At 50.7% G+C, this 18,710-nt stretch overlaps 1 protein-coding gene across 1 annotated transcript in view; it reads left to right on the top strand.

Moving 5' to 3' along the window:
- Positions 1-18,710, top strand: part of LOC144612431 (E3 SUMO-protein ligase PIAS3-like) — a 29,173-nt gene extending 10,463 nt beyond the window's left edge. The window contains exons 2-9 of the mRNA XM_078432055.1: positions 492-936; positions 2,754-2,838; positions 3,917-3,967; positions 8,102-8,192; positions 10,327-10,461; positions 11,874-11,979; positions 15,300-15,373; positions 18,546-18,710. Coding sequence (XP_078288181.1) covers positions 492-936; positions 2,754-2,838; positions 3,917-3,967; positions 8,102-8,192; positions 10,327-10,461; positions 11,874-11,979; positions 15,300-15,373; positions 18,546-18,710 — 1,152 coding nt within the window. The remainder of the gene's footprint in view (positions 1-491; positions 937-2,753; positions 2,839-3,916; positions 3,968-8,101; positions 8,193-10,326; positions 10,462-11,873; positions 11,980-15,299; positions 15,374-18,545) is intronic.

Genomic DNA, 18,710 nt, shown 5'->3' on the forward strand with positions numbered 1-18,710 from the left:
GGGATGGAACCCGGGTCTCCGGCGCTGCATTTGCTGTAAGGCAGCAGCTCTACCGCTGCGCCACAGTGACGCCCTACTCCAGCTTTTTGTGTCTGCGATTTAAATAGCATCTGCAATTAATTTTTTTGTGTTAGTTGGGGTTGTGTAATTTGCTTATTTTATTGCTCTTATTGTTGGACTGTGGGTGACAAATAAAGATATCCTGAATCCAATTAGTATAAGGAAATAACTGCAGATGGTGGTACAAATCGAAGGTATTTATTCACAAAGTGCTGGAGTAACTCAGCAGTTCGGGCAGCATCTCGGGAGAGAAGGAATAGGTGACGTTTGGGGTCGAGACCCTTCTTCAGAGTGGCAGGAAACCGAAGATTCCTTCTCTCCCAAGATGCTGCCCGAACTGCTGAGTTACTCCAGCACTTTGTGAACAAATATCCTGAATCCAATTCCTTTCTACACAATCACGCTGCACTGTTGTGTGTTCTGTGTTGCAGCACATGGTGTTGAGCTTTAGAGTGTCGGAGCTGCAAGTGCTGCTGGCTTTCTCCGGGCGTAACAAAAGTGGCCGCAAGCACGAGCTGTTGACCAAAGTGCTGTACATGCTGAAGACTGGCTGCAGTCCGGGCGTGCAGATGAAAATCAAGGAGCTGTACAGGCGACGTTTCCCCCGCAAGTGCCACGCCGCCATGGAGATGCCGCTGCAGGCCGGGGCGGGGCTGCCCCCGTCCAGCGCGGCCCTGGCCCTGACCAGCCCCCCCCAGCTGCACTACAGCACCACCTCCGCCCTGCTCTCCCCGCTGCTCGCCCCCCTCGGCCTGCTCGCCCCCAAGCGCGAGATCGACCTGCAGCACCTCTCGCCGCCCGTGCACCCGGACGTCAAGATGCGCAGGCTGCCCTTCTACGACATCTACGATGAGCTGACCAGGCCGACCACGCTGGGTAAGACACCGCATCCTCCTCCTCCTCCGCCATCCTCGCCCCCTCTGCCCCAGATTCGGGGGACGGGATCAGCACTAGTAGCCTTGACGGAGGCCCTCGGGTCAGGATAAGGAAAGAGAGCGAATATTTATACCGATAGCAGATATGCCTTTGGGGTTGTACATGATGAGCAAGAGCAAGAAGACAGTTGAGGCCAGTTCATTGGCTATATTTAAGAGGGAGTTAGATGTGGCCCTTGAGGCTAAAGGGATCAGGGGGTATGGAGAGAAGGCAGGTACGGGATACTGAGTTGGATGATCAGCCATGATCATATTGAATGGCGGTGCAGGCTCGAAGGGCCGAATGGCCTCCTCCTGCACCTATTTTCTATGACAGATTATTATCCGAATGGTGTCACGTTAGTAAAAACGGAGGTGCAACGAGACCTGGGTGTCCTAGTGCATCAGTCACTGATAGGAAGCATGCAGGTACAGCAGGCAGTGAAGAAAGCCAATGGCATGCTGGCCTTTATAGCAAGAGGGTTTGAGTATAGGAGCAAAGACATGTAGGCCGGTATGGGAAGTTGGGCCAAAGGACCTGTTTCCACGCTGTATCACTCAATTACTCTAAATGCCAGAGAGAGTGGGTGTCCATCCCTGTGACCATTTTTGATATTCACTTTACACCCGCTCTGCAAGGCAGTGAAGAAAGCAAATGGCATGTTGGCCTTCATCGCAAGAGGATTTGAGTTTAGGAGCAAGGAGGTCCCACTGCAGTTGTACAGGGCACTGGTGAGACCGCACCTGGAATGTATTGTGTGCAGTTTTGGTCGCCTAATGTGAGGAAGGACATTCTTGCTATTGAGAGAGTGCAGCGTAGGTTCACCACGTTAATTCCCAGGATGGCGGGACCGACACATGAAGAAAGAATGGGTCAACTGGGCTTGTATTCGCTGGAATTTAGAAGGATGAGAGGGGATCTTATAGAGACATCTAAAATTCTCAAGGGATTGGACAGGCTAGATGCAGGAAAAATGTTCCCCATGTTGGGGGAGCCCAGAACCAGGGGTCACAGTTTAAGAATAAGGGGCAGGCCATTTAGGACTGAGATGAGGAAAAACATTAATTGGCGTAATTCAGCTCCTATCACTTATGAACTGCCCTGCAATCCAAACGCCATGCTCTCTTTGTTGAGTAAGGAATCAGAGGGTAGGGTCCCCGTGGCTGTGGGAAGTGTAAATCAATGTGCTTGAGGGATCACTGAGACCCTCCGCTGTGAATATAGACACAAAAAGCTGGAGTAACTCAGCGGGTCAGACGTTTAGGGTCGAGACCCTTCTTCAGAAATGTCACCTATTCCTTTTCTCCAGAGATGCTGTCTGACCCGCTGAGTTAGTCTCCCTTATTGTTTATCTTTGATTTAGAAACATAGAAAATAGGAGCAGGAGTAGGCCGTTCGGCCCTTCGAGCCAGCACCGCCATTCGATATGATCATGGCTGATCATCCAAAATCAGTAGCCCCCGTTCTGGCTTTTCCCCCATATTCCTTGATTCCTTTAGCTGTAAGAGCTAAATCTAACTCTCTCTTGAAAGCATCCAGTGAATCGGCCTCCACTGCCTTCTGTGGCAGAGAATTCCACAGATTCACAACTCTCTGGGTGAAAACGTTTTTCCTCATCTCGGTCCTAAATGGCCTTCCCCCTTATTCTTAAACTGCGACCCCCTGGTTCTGTACTCCCCCCAACATCGGAAACATCTCGATTCTGTTTGCCTTAATGCAGCGTTTGCAGCTCCTTCCTCCACATTCACCTCTGCTGTGAATCTCTGCTTCCTTCCCAGCCTCGAACATCGGGCAGCGCTTTGAGGAGGCCGTCGTTACGTTTGCGTTAACGCCGCAGCAGGTTCAGCAGATCTGCTCGTCCAGGTAAGACCTGCACTGTTCTGGCCGTGAACACCACGTGTAACTGTAGTGTCAACTTCGGTCCTTTCCATAAAGTCCTCTCAGCTTGCCACCAATTCACAGAGGATGGAGTGAACGACTTTGACGCAAACCAACAACAGAGAGATCTTAAAGACGTTTCAGTTTAATTAGTCGTTTATTGAAGTAGTAATACAAACAGATCTGTATTCTCTCCAAGCCTTTCTCTCGTCGGAGGTCTGAGGAACTATATCTTGCCAAGCCCCTCTGTGTCTGACCGCTTCAATCTCTGCATTCCCAAATATACAGAATTCCTAATTCTGGCTCCTCCCAGTCCATTATGTCCATATATGGTTTCCTCTCACGACAACCCCAAGTATCCAAAAATAATACAGCAAGATACAAAATAATATAATATGCTAGACAGCGAGTACAAACACAAATGGCTCCTACAATAACATTGGCCAAACCTTACTCGTGGAGCATCACGGTGGCATAGCGGCTCGAGCCGCTGCCTCACGGCGCCAGACACCCGATTATTCTGGGTTAGAACCAAAGATACTAGAGGTGCAAGATGAACCACTCCGTTGAAATCGCCTCTACTGAAGTGTAGTACGCAAAGGTGGCACGGTGGCGCAGCGGTAGAGTTGCTGCCTTACAGCGAATGCAGCGCCTGAGACTCGGGTTCGATCCCGACTACGGGCGCTGTCTGTACGGAGTTTGTACGTTCTCCCCCTGACCTGTGTGGGTTTTCTCCGAGACCTTCGGTTTCCTCCCACACTCCAAAGACGTACAAGTATGTAGGCTAATTGACTGGGTAAATGTAAAAATGGTCCCGAGTGTGTGTAGGATAGTGTTAATGTGCGGGGATCGCTGAGCGACTCGGTGGGCCAAAGGGCCTGTTTCCGCACTGTATCTCTAAATCTAAAAAAAAATCTAAAGGTGCGTGACGTCCGCCATTTTAGTAAGCAAAACCCTACCGCCGCGCGACAGTGCCGCCCAACTGTACCTCGGTACACGTGTTAATAAACTAAACTAAAAAAACGTAAGCGATTGATTTTTAACACTCTTGCTTTCCTTTCAGAGACCTGTTACTGGGGGCTAAAGGTGATCACACCGTGCAGGTACAGCTACGGTAAGAAGATGGTTGCTTCCGTACTCCATTCCAGCGGAGTGCTGGCTTAGTTAGCCACCACAGGCCGTTCGGCCCCATTGTGTCTGTGCTTTCCCATTGTTTCTAGAGTCATAGTCTCATACAGCGTGGAAACAGGCCCTCCAGCCCAACTTGCCCACACTGGCCAACATGTCCCAGCTACACTAGTCCCAACTGCCCGCGTTTGGCTCATATCCCTCCAAACCTGTCCTATCCATGTACCTGTCTAACTGTTTCTTAAACATTGGGATAGTTCCTGCCTCAACTACCTGCTTTGGCAATTTGTCAATTTAATTATCTCAAAGCCGGCAAATTTGTCTTTCAAACAACTTTTGTTTGAATGTCGCCTAAATATGTTCCACAGTCTTCTAGGCTGCAAACTAGAAGAGAGATGTGTGGGACAATCCGAATTCCTATTAAATCTTTTCCCCTTCACCTTAAACCTATGTTCTCTGGTCCTCGATTCACCTACTCTGGGCAAGAGACTCTATGTATCTACCCGATCTATTCCTCTCATGATTTTACACACCTCCATAAGATCACCCCTCATCCTCCTGTACTCCAAGGAATCGAGTCCCAGCCTACTCAACCTCTCAATAGACAATAGGTGCAGGAGTAGGCCATTCGGCCCTTCGAGCCAGCACCGCCATTCAATGTGATCATGGCTGATCATTCTCAATCAGTACCCCGTTCCTGCTTTCTCCCCATACCCCCTGACTCCGCTATCCTTAAGAGCTCTATCTAGCTCTCTCTTGAATGTATTCAGAGAATTGGCCTCCACTGCCCTCTGAGGCAGAGAATTCCACAGATTCACAACTCTCTGACTGAAAAAGTTTTTCCTCATCTCTGTTCTAAATGGCCTACCCCTTATTCTTAAACTGTGGCCCCTGGTTCTGGACTCCCCCAACATTGGGAACATGTTTCCTGCCTCTAATGTGTCCAACCCCTTAATAATCTTATACGTTCTCCCTATAGCTCAGACCCTCTAGTCCTGGTGACATCCTCGTAAATCCTCTCTGCACCCTCTCCAGCTTGACAACATCTTTACTATAACGTGGTGCCCGGAACTGAACACAATATTCTAAATGTGGCCTCACCAACGTCTTATACAACATATGCAACATGACCTCCCAACTTCTCTGCTCTGATTTCTGCTGAACATATTTAGGGGTAGCACAGCTGGAACACCTGCTCCCTCACAGCTTCAGAGACCCGGGTTCGATCCTGACCTCGGGTGCTGTCTGTGTGGAGTTTGCACGTTCTCCCTGTGACCGCATGGGTTTACTCCCCCGTGATGAGGAATTTCTTTAGCCAGAGGGCGGTGAATCTGTGGAATTCGTTGCCACAGACGGCGGTGTAGGCCAAGACAACAGGCATTTACAAAACGAAGATTGATTAGCATTCTTAATTAGTAAGAGCATCAAAGGTTACGGGGAGAAGGCAGGAGAATGGGGTTGAGAGGGAAAAGTAGATCAGCCATGATTGAATGAAGGAGAAGACACGACGGGCCGAATGGCCTGCGTCTGCTCTATGTTCTGCTCCTAAAGCTTTTCACTGTACCTTGGTACACATGGTAATAAACTAAACAATGTCTCATGATCTTGTAGAGTATTAGTGTGATATACTGCGATCAGCCAAAACATTATGACCACTGACAGGCAAAGTGAATAACATTGATTGTCTTGCTACAATGGCACCTGTCAAGGAGTGGGATGTATTAGGCAGCAAGTGAACAGTCAGTTCTTGAAGTTGATGTGTTGGATGCAGGTGAAATGGGCAGGAGTAAAGACCTGAGCGACTTTGACAAGGGCCAAATTGTTCTGGCCAGATGACTGGGTCAGAACATCTCTGAAACGGCAAGGCTTGTGGGGTGCTCCCGCCCGGTCAGCAGTGGTGAGTACCGACCGACAGTGGTCCAAGGAGGGACAAACCACAAACCGGCGACAGACAGGGTGTTGGGCGCCCAAGGCTCATCAATGCGCTAGGGCAACGAAGGCTATCCCGTCTGGTCCGAACCGACAGAAGGTCGACTGTGGCATAAAAGTCACGGAAAATGTTAATGGTGGTCACGGGAGGAATGTGTCACAATACACAGTGCATCGCACCCTGCTGCGTATGGGGCTGCAAACGGAGGACCAACAGCATATTAGGCAGAAGGTCATAATATTTTGGCTCATCAGGTCATAGAAAACAGGTGCAGGAGTATGCCATTCGGCCCTTCGAGCCTGCACCGCCATTCAATATGATCATGGCTGATCATCCAGCTCAGTAACCTGTACCTGCCTTCTCTCCATACCCCCTGATCCCTTTAGCCATAAGGGCCACATCTAACTCCCTCTTAAATATAGCCAATGAACTGGCCTCAACTACCTTCTGTGGCAGAGAATTCCACAGACTCGCCACTCTCTGTGTGAAGAAATGTTTTCTCATCTCGGTCCTAAAAGACTTCCCCCTTATCCTTAAGCTGTGACCCCTGGTTCTGGACTTCCCCAACATCGGGAACAATCTTCCCGCATCTAGCCTCTCCAACCCCTTAAGAATTTTATATGTTTCAATAAGATCCCCCCTCAGTCTTCTAAATTCCAGCGAGGTCATAATGTTTTGGCTGATCGGTGTATAGGGTACAGCGGCTGTCGGGCTGTAAATGTGTTGCAGTGAATAATATAATTGCTCTTGTTTCCACCGAACGCATTCAGTGAGATCAAGGCTACCCATTCTGCCCTCAATTGATAATTCGCTATGCCCTTAAGTGACATAATCTTCAAGCCATTTGACATCACAGCTTTATTCTGAAGATAGACACAAAATGCTGGAGTAACTCAGCGGGACAGGCAACATCTCTGGAGAGGAGGAATGGGAGAAGTTTCGGGTCGAGACCCTTCTGAAGATGTCTGAAGAAAACGTCACCCATTCCTTCTATCCAGAGACGCTGCCTGTCCCACTGAGTTACTCCAGCATTTTGTGTCCATCTTCAGTTTCAACCAGCATCTCCAATTCCTTCCTACACATCGAGTCACAGAGTGATACAGCGTGGAAACAGGCCCTTCGGCCCAACTTGCCCACACTGGCCAATATGTCCCAGCTACATCGTCCCACCTGCCTGCGCTTGGTCCATATCCAAACTTATCCCATCCATGTGCCTGTCTAACTGTTTCTTAAATTTTGAGATAGTCCCAGCCTCAACTACCTCCTCTGGCAGCTCGTTCCACACACCCACCACCCTCAGATGTTACCCCCTCAGATTCCTGTTAAAAATCTTTCCCCCTTGAACCTTCACCTTGAACCTATGTTGTCTGGTCCTCGATTCCCTTACGACGCTGTGCATCTACCCGATCTATTCCTCTCGTGAGGTTTACTCTTTGTGTATCTTGGTGTCTCTGGTGCGTTTTGGTCTCCTAATCTGAGGAAAGACATTCTTGCCATAGAGGGAGTACAGAGAAGGTTCACCAGATTGATTCCTGGGATGGCAGGACTTTCATATGAAGAAAGACTGGATAGACTCGGCTTGTACTCGCTGGAATTTAGAAGATTGAGGGGGGATCTTATTGAAACGTACAAAATTCTTAAGGGGTTGGACAGGCTAGATGCAGGAAGATTGTTCCCGATGATGGGGAAGTCCAGAACAAGGGGTCACAGTTTAAGGATAAGGGGGAAGTCTTTTAGGACCGAGATGAGAAAGTTTTATTCACACAGAGAGTGGTGAATCTGTGGAATTCTCTGCCACAGAGGGTAGTTGAGCCCAGTTCATTGGCTATATTTAAGAGGGAGTTAGATGTGGCCCTTGTGGCTAAAGGGATCAGGGGGTATGGAGAGAAGGCAGGTACAGGATACTGAGTTGGATGATCAGCCATGATCATATTGAATGGCGGTGCAGGCTCGAAGGGCCGAATGGCCTACTCCTGCACCTATTTTCTATGTTTCTATGTGAGTGGGTCAATAGACAATAGGTGCAGGAGTAGGCTATTCGGCCCTTTGAGCCAGCACCACGATGTGTGGAGTGTGCTTTGCTCAACGTTGGCTCATGGGTTGACGACTGGGTTCTGTTGCTGGAGTTGATGCTGAGGCTTCCAGTACATGTTGCTGCTTTACTAACCCTGTGACCCCCTTGCTCCGAAGGTTCTGCTTGTGTGAGACCAGCTGCCCGCAGGAAGATTATTTCCCCCCCAATTTGTTCGTGAAAGTCAACGGCAAGCTCTGCCCTTTGCCGGTAAGTTTTCCCCGAAAATGTTGCCGTAGGTTCACCAGGTTAATCCCCGGGGCGGTGGGACTGCCATACAAGGAAAGACTGGGCTTGTATTCACTGGAGTTTAGAAGGATGAGAGGGGGGATCTTGTAGAGACGTACAAAATTATAAAAGGACTGGACAAGCTAGATGCAGGAAAAATGTTCCAAATGTTGGGCGAGTCCAGAACCAGGGGACACACGGTCTTAAGAATAAAGGGGAGGCCATTTAAAACTGAGGTGAGAAGAAACTTTTTCACCCAGAGAGTTGTGAATTTGTGGAATTTTCTGCCACAGAGGGCAGCGGAGGCAAATTCACTGGATGAATTTAACAGAGAGTTAGATAGAGCTCTATGGGCTAGCGGAATCAAGGGATATGGGGAGAAGGCAGGCACGGGTTACAGATTGTGGATGAATGGCGGTGCTTCCTCGAAGGGCCAAATGGCCTCCTCCTGCACCTCTTCTATGTTTCTGTGTTTCTTCCTCCTATTGCGTGAGCAAATAGTGTGGCGCAGCGGTAGAGCTGCTGACAGAGACCCGGGTTCCATCCCGACTACGGGCGCTGTCTGTACGGAGTTTGTACGTACTCCCTGTGATCGCGTGGGTTTTCTCTGAGATCTTCGGTTTCCTCCCACACTCCAAAGACGTGCGGGTTTGCAGGTTAATTGGCTTGGTATGAATGTAAAATTGTGCTTAGTGTGTGTGTGTTGGGTGGTGTTAATGTGCGGGGATCACTGATCAATGTGGATGCGTTGGGCCGAAGGGCCTGTTTCCGTGCTGTGTGGTGTTTGACGGCACTGGCCCTATTTTCACTGGGAGTTTAGAAGAATGAGGGGGCACCTCATTGAAACGTACAGATTGGTGAAAGGCCTGGATAAAGTGAATGTGGAGGGGAGTCTAGGACTAGAGGTCACAGCCTCAGAATTAAGGGACTTTCTTTCAGGAAGGAGATGAGGAGACATTTCTTTAGTCAGAGGGTGGTGAATCTGTGGATTCTTTGCCACAGAAGGCTGTGGAGGCAAATTCAATGGATATATTTAAGGCTGGGATAGATAAATTCTTGATTAGTGCGGGTGTCAGAGGTTATGGGGAGAAGGCAGGAGAATGCAACTCCAACAGCCTGACCGCGGGAGAAGACATTCTGGCCTTCCATCACAGTGAGGTGGTGACTGGAGGAGACTCACTGTGATGGATGTTTCTTTTGTTTGGTGTTGGTTTATGATTGTATGTGTTATTGCTTATTTTTATTGGTCTTATTGTTGAACTGCGGGTAATTTTTCATTTCACTGCACATTTATGTGTATGTGACAAATAAATTTACTATTGACTATTGGGGTTAGGCAGGAGAGATAGATCAGCTATGATTGAATGGTGGAGTAGACTTGATGGTCCGAATGGCCTAATTCTACTCCTATCTCTTATGATCTATATCTCTAAACTTCTTCTTGTGTTTGAGGCAGCAGAGGTTATGTAACGCCCTCCAGGCGCTGTAGCCAGTGCAATGTGCTGTTGTCGGGGGGCCATGAGGTCTACCCCTCCACCAGTGGGACGGAGGACAGTGCAGTCTAACATGACGTGCTGCGCTGTTTGCTGGTCTGCTCCACACACGCAGGCTGCTGATGAACGCAACCCCCAACGACGCATGTTGGCGTTGAACCGACCGACCCCTGTGCGGAGCCGGTTCAGGGTGACCCACTCTTTGCGGGGGCATGTCCGAGCCGGTTGGGGCTGTGGTGTTCGGTGCGACAGTGAATTAAGGAGGTGGCGATGTCGGTTCCCAGCTGGTTCTCAATGCTCCTAGTATGTCGAAACCGGAGCCACAGAGGGTCGCTGCGTGACGGGAGAAAGGGCGACGAGACGACAGGCGCTGAGGTCCCAGTTGCTGTGAATCCTGGGCGAGGTGGTGCAAAGGATGTTTGGCGTCCAATGGGGCCTTGCGCACCAGCCTACGAGTGAAGAACTCTCCGCGAAGCTGAGACTCCAAGGTAGACACTAAACGCTGGAGTAACTCAGCGGGTCAGGCAGCATCTCGGGAGAGAAGGAACGGGTGACGTTTTGGGTCGAGACCCTTCTTTCAGACTCTCTCTTCTCTTCCCCCCCCCCACCCCTCTCCAAAACAGGGCTACCTTCCGCCGACAAAGAACGGGGTGGAGCCGAAGAGACCGAGCCGGCCGATCAACATCATCGCGCTGGTGAAGCTGACGGCCACTGTCCCCAACATGGTCATGGTGAACTGGTCCTCCGAATACGGCAGGGTGAGTACCGGCCCCACGCCAGGCGTCTCCCAGCACGGCAACAGACAATACACGCAGCAGGAGGAGGCCATTCGGCCCTTCCCGCCAGCACCGCCGTTCACTGTCATCACGGCTGATCGTCCACAATCAGTAACCCCACCCCGTTCCTGCCCTCTCCCCATACCCCCTGACTCCGCTATCTTTAAGAGCTCTGCCTAACATCTCTCTTGAAAGCATCCAGAGAATCGGCCTCCACTGCCTTCTGAGGCAGAGAGTTCCACAGATTCACAACCCTCTGGGTGAAAAGGTTCTTCCTCATCTCCGTTCTAAATGGCCTCACCCCTTATTCTTCAAACTGTGTGGCCCCTGGTTCTGGACTCACCCAAACATCGGGAAACGGCCCCCTCGGCCCGACCCGCCCATGCCGACCACGATACCCGTCCAGGCCAGCCCCATTTTAGCCCTCATTCGCTCCACATGGGGATCAGGGGAGAAAGCAGGAACGGGGTACTGATTCTGGATGATCAGTCATGATTATATTGAATGGCGGTGCTGGCTCGAGGGGCCGAATGGCCTACTCCTGCAGCTGTTTTCTATGTTTCTATGTCCCTCTACATCGTTCCTGGCCAGGTGCTGTTATAGAAACATAGAAAATAGGTGCAGGAGTAGGCCATTCGGCCCCTCTAGCCAACACCGCCATTGAATGTAATCAACCAGAATCAGTACCCCGTTCCTGCTTTTTCCCCATATCCCTTCATTCCGTTAGCTCTAAGAGCTAAATCTAACTCTCCCTTGAATACATCTATTATACAGTGCTCTCCATAATGTTTGGGACGAAGACCCATCATTTATTTATTTGCCTCTGTACTCCACAATTTGAGATTTGTAATAGAAAACAAATCACATGTGGTTAAAGTGCACATTGTCAGATTTTAATAAAAGCCATTTTTATACATTTTGGTTTCCCCCCCCCCCCCCCCATTTCCCAAACATTATGAAGAGCACTGTAAATTGTCCCTAGTGTGTGTAGGAGAGTGTTAACGTGCGTGGATCGCTGGTCGGTGCAGGAACGGGGTACTGATTGAGAATGATCAGCCATGATCACATTGAATGGTAGTGCTTGCTCGAAGGGCCGAATGGCCTCCTCCTGCACCTATTGTCTATTGTCTAAACTAAGGTGGAACTAGTGCAGCTATGGTATGTTGGACTGAAGGGCCGGTTTCCATGCTACATGACTCTATGATCAACAGCTTGACCGACGAAAGCCAGTGTACCGAATGCCACCTCTGCCACACTATGCTCCCGCGGGCAGCTGCCCTCGCCCAGTGTTGCATTGCGGTTCAGGGACGACGTGTGGCTCTTTATTAACCTCCCTCCCACTCTCTCTCTCTCTCTCTCCCACCCCCTTCCTCCCCCCCCCCTCTCCCCCACAGAATTACTCTGTGTCCGTGTACCTGGTCAAACAGCTGACGTCCGCCACTCTCTTGCAAAGGCTCCGTGCCAAGGGCATCCGCAACCCGGACCACTCGCGGGCACTGAGTAAGTGGGTAGGGGGGGGTGGAGGATTAGACCTCACTTTAGCTTGCTTTATGTAAGAAAATAACCCCCCTCAACGACAGCGCCCCACCCCCCCTCAATGACGGCGCCCCACCCCCCTCAACGACAGCGCCCCACCCCCCTCAATGACAGCGCCCCACCCCCCTCAATGACAGCGCCCCACCCCCCTCAATGACGGCGCCCCAGCCCCTCAACGACGGCGCCCCTTACCCCCTCAACGACGGCGCCCCACCCCCCCTCAATGATGGCGCCCCACCCCCCCTCAACGACGGTGCCCCACCCCCCCTCAACGACGGCGCCCCACCCCCCCTCAACGACGGCGCCCCACCCCCCTCAACGACGGCGCCCCACCCCCCTCAACGACGGCGCCCCACCCCCCTCAACGACGGCGCCCCTCCCCCCTCAACGACGGTGCCCCTCCCCCCTCAACGACGGCGCCCCTCCCCCCTCAACGACGGCGCCCCCATCAACGTCAGCGCCCCCCCCTCAACGACAGCGCCCCTCCCCCTCACACGTGGTCAAAGATACTAGAGGAACAAGATAGACCACTCCGTTGAAATCACCTATACTGAAGTGTAAGAAAATAACTGCATAGGCTGGTACAAGTCGAAGGTATTTATTCACAAAATGCTTGAGTAACTCAGCAGGTCAGGCAGCATTTCAGGAGAGAAGGAATGGGTGACGTTTTGGGTCGAGACCCTTCTTCAGACTGAAGTGTAGTACGCAAAAGGAGCCATTTTAGTAGGCAAGACCCGCCATTTTAGTAGGCAAAACTCGCCGTTCGCTATGCCTCTCGCAGTGTAATCAGCGTTGTGGTGGAACAGTGTGTGTGATGATACCATTAAAATGCAGAATATATCTCATCGTATCAATTCACAGGTTTTTGTTATTTTTGTTTTTAAATGTTTCTGCCAGTTCCTGTCTACTAAAATGGCGCCGTGACGTACTATGGATTTTTAGGGTCGAGTGGTCTGTCTTGCTCCTCTAGTAGTATAAGAAAATAACTGCAGAATGCTGGTACAAATCGAAGATATTTATTCACAAAATGCTGGAGTAACTCAGCGGGTCAGGCAGCATCTCAGGAGAGAAGGAATGGGTGACGTTTCGGGTCGAGACCCTTCTTCCACATTAGTGAAGGCAGTTCTGTGTTGGGATATGGACTGGAAGGAACTGCAGATGCTGGTTTCAAACCCAAGACCGGCACAAAAAGCTGGAGTCACTCAGCGGGACAGGCAGCATCTCTGGAGAGAAAGAGCGGATGACCTTTCGGGTCGAGAAACCCGAAACGTCACCCATTTCTTTTCTCCAGAGGTGCTGCCTGTCCCGCTGAGTTACTCCACCTCTTGTTTTGTGCCGGTCTCTGTTGGGATATCTTTGCTTTCCATTGTGGATGGTTAGCGTTCGATTCGGATGGAGAACCTTTTCTCTCGGCCAGCTGACAATGAAGGAATGATTCTGGACGATGGAGGCTACCGCTATTTTACACGTGTTTTAATTGGGGTTGCAGGGTGTTGCGATTTCTACATATGTCATTTTTTTTTGGGGGGGTGGGGGGGATAGGGGGATATGTACTCGGTAAAGATTGATGATAGGGTGGACAGCAAGATATGTGCCGAGGTACAGAGAAGCAAAACTTTTTTGTTGCGTGCTAACCGGCCAGCCGGAAAGACAATACACGATTACGATTGGGCCTTTTGCAGTGTATAATGAATGAATAAGTTTATTGGCCAGTGTAAGAAAATAACTGCAGATACTGGTACAAATCGAAGGTATTTATTTCACAAAATGCTGGAGTAACTCAGCAGGTCAGGCAGCATCTCAGGAGAGAAGGAATGGGTGACTTTTCGGGTCGAGACCCTTCTTCAGACTGATGTCGGGGGCGGGACAAAGGAAGGATGTAGGTGGAGACAGGAAGATAGAGGGAGAACTGGGAAGGGGAGGGGAAGAGAGGGACAGAGGAACTATCTAAAGTTGGAGAAGTCAATGTTCATACCGCTGGGCTTGCAAGCTGCCCAAGCGAAATATGAGGTGCTGTTATTCCAATTTGCAGTGGGCCTCGCTATGGCACTGGAGGAGGCCCATGACAGAAAGGTCAGACTGGGAGTGGGAGGGGGAGCTGAAGTGCTCAGCCACCGGGAGATCAGGTTGGTTAAGGCGGACTGAGTGAAGGTGTTGAGCGGAACGATCACCGAGCCTGCGTTTGGTTTCGCCGATGTAAAGAAGTTGACATCTGGAGCAGCGGATGCAATTGATGAGGTTGGAGGAGGTGCAGGTGAACCTCTGTCTCATCTGGAAAGACTGTTTGGGTCCTTGGATGGAGTTGACGGGGGAGGTAAAGGGACAGATGTTGCCAAGTTTATTGGCCAAGTATGTACACATATAAGGAATGTGCCTTGGTGCTCCGCTTGCAGGTAACAATACGAACATACAGTAAACAATTAAGAATAAAGCATAAAACATGAAAACATTAAGAATACAACATTACGGTTTAAACATGAAATAAACCAGAGCAAAAAGAGACTACAGACTTTGGTTGTTGATAAGAGCGGATAAAAGCTGTTTTTATGTCTAGCTGTGGCTGCTTTGACCGTTCGGAGTCGCCTTCCAGAGGGAAGTGCTTCAGGGAGTTTGTGGCCAGCATGAGAGGGGTCAGAGATGATCAGGGAATAACGTTTAGTGCAATCAAAGATAGTCCGTTTGACTTTTAGATTTAGAGATACAGCGCGGAAACAGGCCCTTTGGCCCACCAGGTCCGCGCCGCCCAGCGATCCCCGCACACTGACACTATCCTACACGCACTAGGGACAATTATTTTTTTACAATTGCCCAGCCAATTAACCTACATACCTGTACGTCTTTGGAGTGTGGGAGGAAACCGAAGATCTCGGAGAAAACCCACGCAGGTCACGGAGAGAACGTACAAACTCCGTACAGACGGCGTCCGTAGTCAGGATCGAACCTGAGTCTCCGGCCCTGCATTCGCTGTAAGGCAGCAACTCTACCGCTGCGCCACCATGCCACAAAACAGCACAGCAACTTGCATGGTGCTGTTCTATTCATACCGCTGGGGTGTAAGCTGCCCAAGCGAAATATGAGGTGCTGTTCCTCCAATTTGCGCTGGGCCTCACTCTGACAACGAAGGAGGCCCAGGACAGAAAGGTGTGCGCGGTAATGGGAAGGAGAATTAAAGTGTCCGGCAACCGGGAGATTAGATAGTTCCGTGCGGGCTGTGAGCGGGAGAGTTATGTCAACTCCGCCGGGGCTGATGGTTTTTTTTTTGTGTTTCTCTACCTCTGTTGCAGTCAAGGAGAAGCTGACCGCGGACCCCGACAGCGAGATCGCCACGACGAGCTTAAGAGTGTCGCTCATCTGCCCCGTGGGTGGTTTTGCAATCGCTCGTTTACCCCTCCCCCCCCCTCACGCTTGCTATTCCCGCTCGAGCTTGGCCTTTCAGGGTCCCCTCTCTTCCCCAAAGCTGTCAATAGTCAAGTTTATTTGTCACGTACACACAAATGTGCAGTGAAATGAAAGATTACCCACAGTCCAACAATAAGAGCAATAAAAATAAGCAATACAATAACACACACAATCATAAACCAACACCAAACAAAAAGAAACATCCATCACAGTGAGTCTCCTCCAGTCACCTCCTCACTGTGATGGAAGGCCAGAATGTCTTTTCTCTTCCCCTGCCGTCTTCTCCCGCGGTCAGGCTGTTGTAGTTGCCACGTTCCAGGCGGCGCCGGACGGTGAAAGGTCCGCGGCGGGCCGACCCAAGCCCCGCGATTCAGGGCGGGCGAAGCCGCTGCCGCTGCACGTTGGGGCGGTCGTGGCACCCGACATTGAAGCCTCCGCCGGGCAGAGAAAATCCCGCGGCCTATTCCCTGCCGCGCCGGACGGTGAAAGGTTCGCGATTCGGGGCGGGTGAAGACGCAGCCGCTGCCAGAGCTCCCGATGTCGGCCCCCACCCAGGGCAGGGGCTGCGAGCTTCCGACGTCCCCACGGCCGGAGCCTCCACAGGCGAGTCCCAGGTGGAGGCCGCCAGCTCCAGGTGCATGGCCGATGGGAGGCCGCAGCGGCAACGGAGACACCACCCAGAAACAAAAGGTCACGTCTCCGTTCGGAAGAGACATCTTTACATCTACAGTTCCTGCCCCCTCCCCATAGTACACAACCCCAAAAACCGACATCACATTTACACTACAATCAAGACCAAAAAAACAACATAAAAACACAAAGACAGACGGACTGCAGGTAAGCCGCAGCTGCTCGAGCAGCGCTTGCAATCACTTGCAAGGAGGAACTGCAGAAGCCCCCTACCCACATCTGAGGAAGGATGTGCCGGCTCTGGAGAGGATCCAAAGCAGGGTTTACAACAACGGTCCCAGGAATGAGTGGGCCAGCATAGGGTGGCCGCTTGACAGCTACTGTGCTGGACACAAAATGCCGGAGTAACAGCGGTTCAGGCAGCATCTCTGGGGAGAAGGAATGGGTCGAGACCCTTCTTCAGACTGACCTTCGGTTTAAACCAGCCTCTGCGGTTCTTTCCTACACATTTTGACCTGTACATTGGGCCTGTACTCGCTGGAGTTGGGAAGGTTGAGGGGGTGGGGACGACCTCATTGACATTTACAGAATAGTGAGCGGCCTGGATAGAGTGGATGTGGAGAGGATGTTTCCACTGGTGGGAGAGTCTAGGACCAAAGGGCACAGTCTCAGAATTATAGGACGTTCTTTTAGGAAGGAGATGAGGTGGAATTTCTTTAGTCAGAGGGTATTAATCCAGTGAATTGTCCTCCACTGTCTTCTGTGGCAGAGAATTCCACAGATTCACAACTCTGGGTGAATTTCTTTTTTCCTCATCTCAGTCCTAAATAGCTTACCCCTTATTCTTAAACTGTGTGACGCCCCCTGGTTCTGGACTTTCCCCAACATGGGTAACATTTTTCCTGCATCTAGCCGGTCCAATCCTTTAAGAATTTTATTTGTTTCAATAAGATCCCCTCTCATCCTTCTAAATTCCAGTGAATACAAGCCCAGTCGATCCATTCTTTCAACATATGACAGTCCCGCCATCCTGAGGATTAACCTCGTGAACGTACACTTCGCTCCCTCAATAGCAAGAATGTCCTTCCTCAAATTAGGAGATCAAAACTGCACACAATACTCCAGGTGCGGTCTCACCGGGACCCTGTACAATTGCAGTAGGACCTCCTAGCTCAAATCCTGTACTCAAATCCTCTGGCAATGAAGGCCAACATGCCATTGGCTTTCTTCACTGCCTGCTGTACCTGCATGCTTACTTTCAGTGACTGATGTACAAGGACACCCAGGTCTCGTTGCACCTCCCCTTTTCCTAATCTGACACCATTCAGATAATCTGCCGCCTTGTTCTTGCCACCAAAGTGGATAACCTCACATTTATCCACATTATACTGCATCTGCCAACTCACCAACCTATCCAAGTCACCCTGCAGCCTCATAGCATCCTCACAGCTCACACTACCACCCAGCTTTGTGTCATCCGCAAACTTGGTGATGTTAAATTTAATTCCCTTGTCTAAATCGTTTATATATATATTGTGAATTACTGGTGTCCCAGCACCGAGCCTTGCAGCACCCCACTAGTCACTGCCTGCCATTCTGAAAAGGACCCGTTAATTCCTACTCTTTGCTTCCTGTGTGCCAACCGGTTCTCTATCCATGTCAATACGCTGCCCCCAACACCACGTGCTCTAATTTTGCACGCTAATCTCTTGTGTGGGACCTTGTCAAAGGCTTTTTGAAAGTCCAGATACACCACATCCACTGGCTCTCCCTTATCCATTCTACTTGATACATCCTCAAAAAATTCCAGAAGATTAGTCAAGTGTGATATCCCTTTCGTACACCGATCAGCCAAAACATTATGACCTGATGACCCAAAATATTACGACCACCTGCCTAATATGCTGTTGGTCCTCCATGTGCACCCCCATACGCAGCAGGGTGCGATGCACTGTGTATTGTGACACATTCCTCCCGTGACCACCATTAACATTTTCTGTGACTTGTGCCACAGTCGACCTTCTGTCGGTTCGGACCAGACGGGATAGCCTTCGTTGCCCTCGCGCATCGATGAGCCTTGGGCGCCCAACACCCTGCCTGTCGCCGGTTTGTGGTTTGTCCCTCCTCGGACCACTGTCGGTCGGTGCTCACCACTGCTGACCGGGAGCACCCCACAGGCCTTGCCGTTTCAGAGATGCTCTGACCCAGGTGTCTAGCCAGAACAATTTGGCCCTTGTCAAAGTCGCTCAGGTCTTTACTCCTGCCCATTTCTCCTGCATCCAACACGTCAACTTCAAGAACTGACTGTTCACTTACTGCCTAATATATCCCACCCCTTGACAGGTGCCATTGTAACAAGACAATCAATGTTATTCACTTCGCCTGTCAGTGGTCACAATGTTTTGGCTGATCGGTGTAATTCCACGCCGACTTTGACCGCCAATCTTGTCGCTGCTTTGCGAGTGCGCTGCCATAACGGGCGGTGCGGTCTGTCTCCGCAGCTGGGGAAGACGCGTCTCCATGTGCCGTGTCGTGCGCTCACCTGCACGCACCTGCAGTGCTTCGACGCCGCCCTCTACCTGCAGATGAACGAGAAGAAGCCCACCTGGGTCTGCCCCGTCTGTGACAAGAAGGCACCCTACGACAGTCTGATCATCGACGGGTAG

This window comes from Rhinoraja longicauda, chromosome 44, assembly GCF_053455715.1.
Source record: "Rhinoraja longicauda isolate Sanriku21f chromosome 44, sRhiLon1.1, whole genome shotgun sequence".
Lineage (NCBI taxonomy): Eukaryota > Metazoa > Chordata > Chondrichthyes > Rajiformes > Arhynchobatidae > Rhinoraja > Rhinoraja longicauda.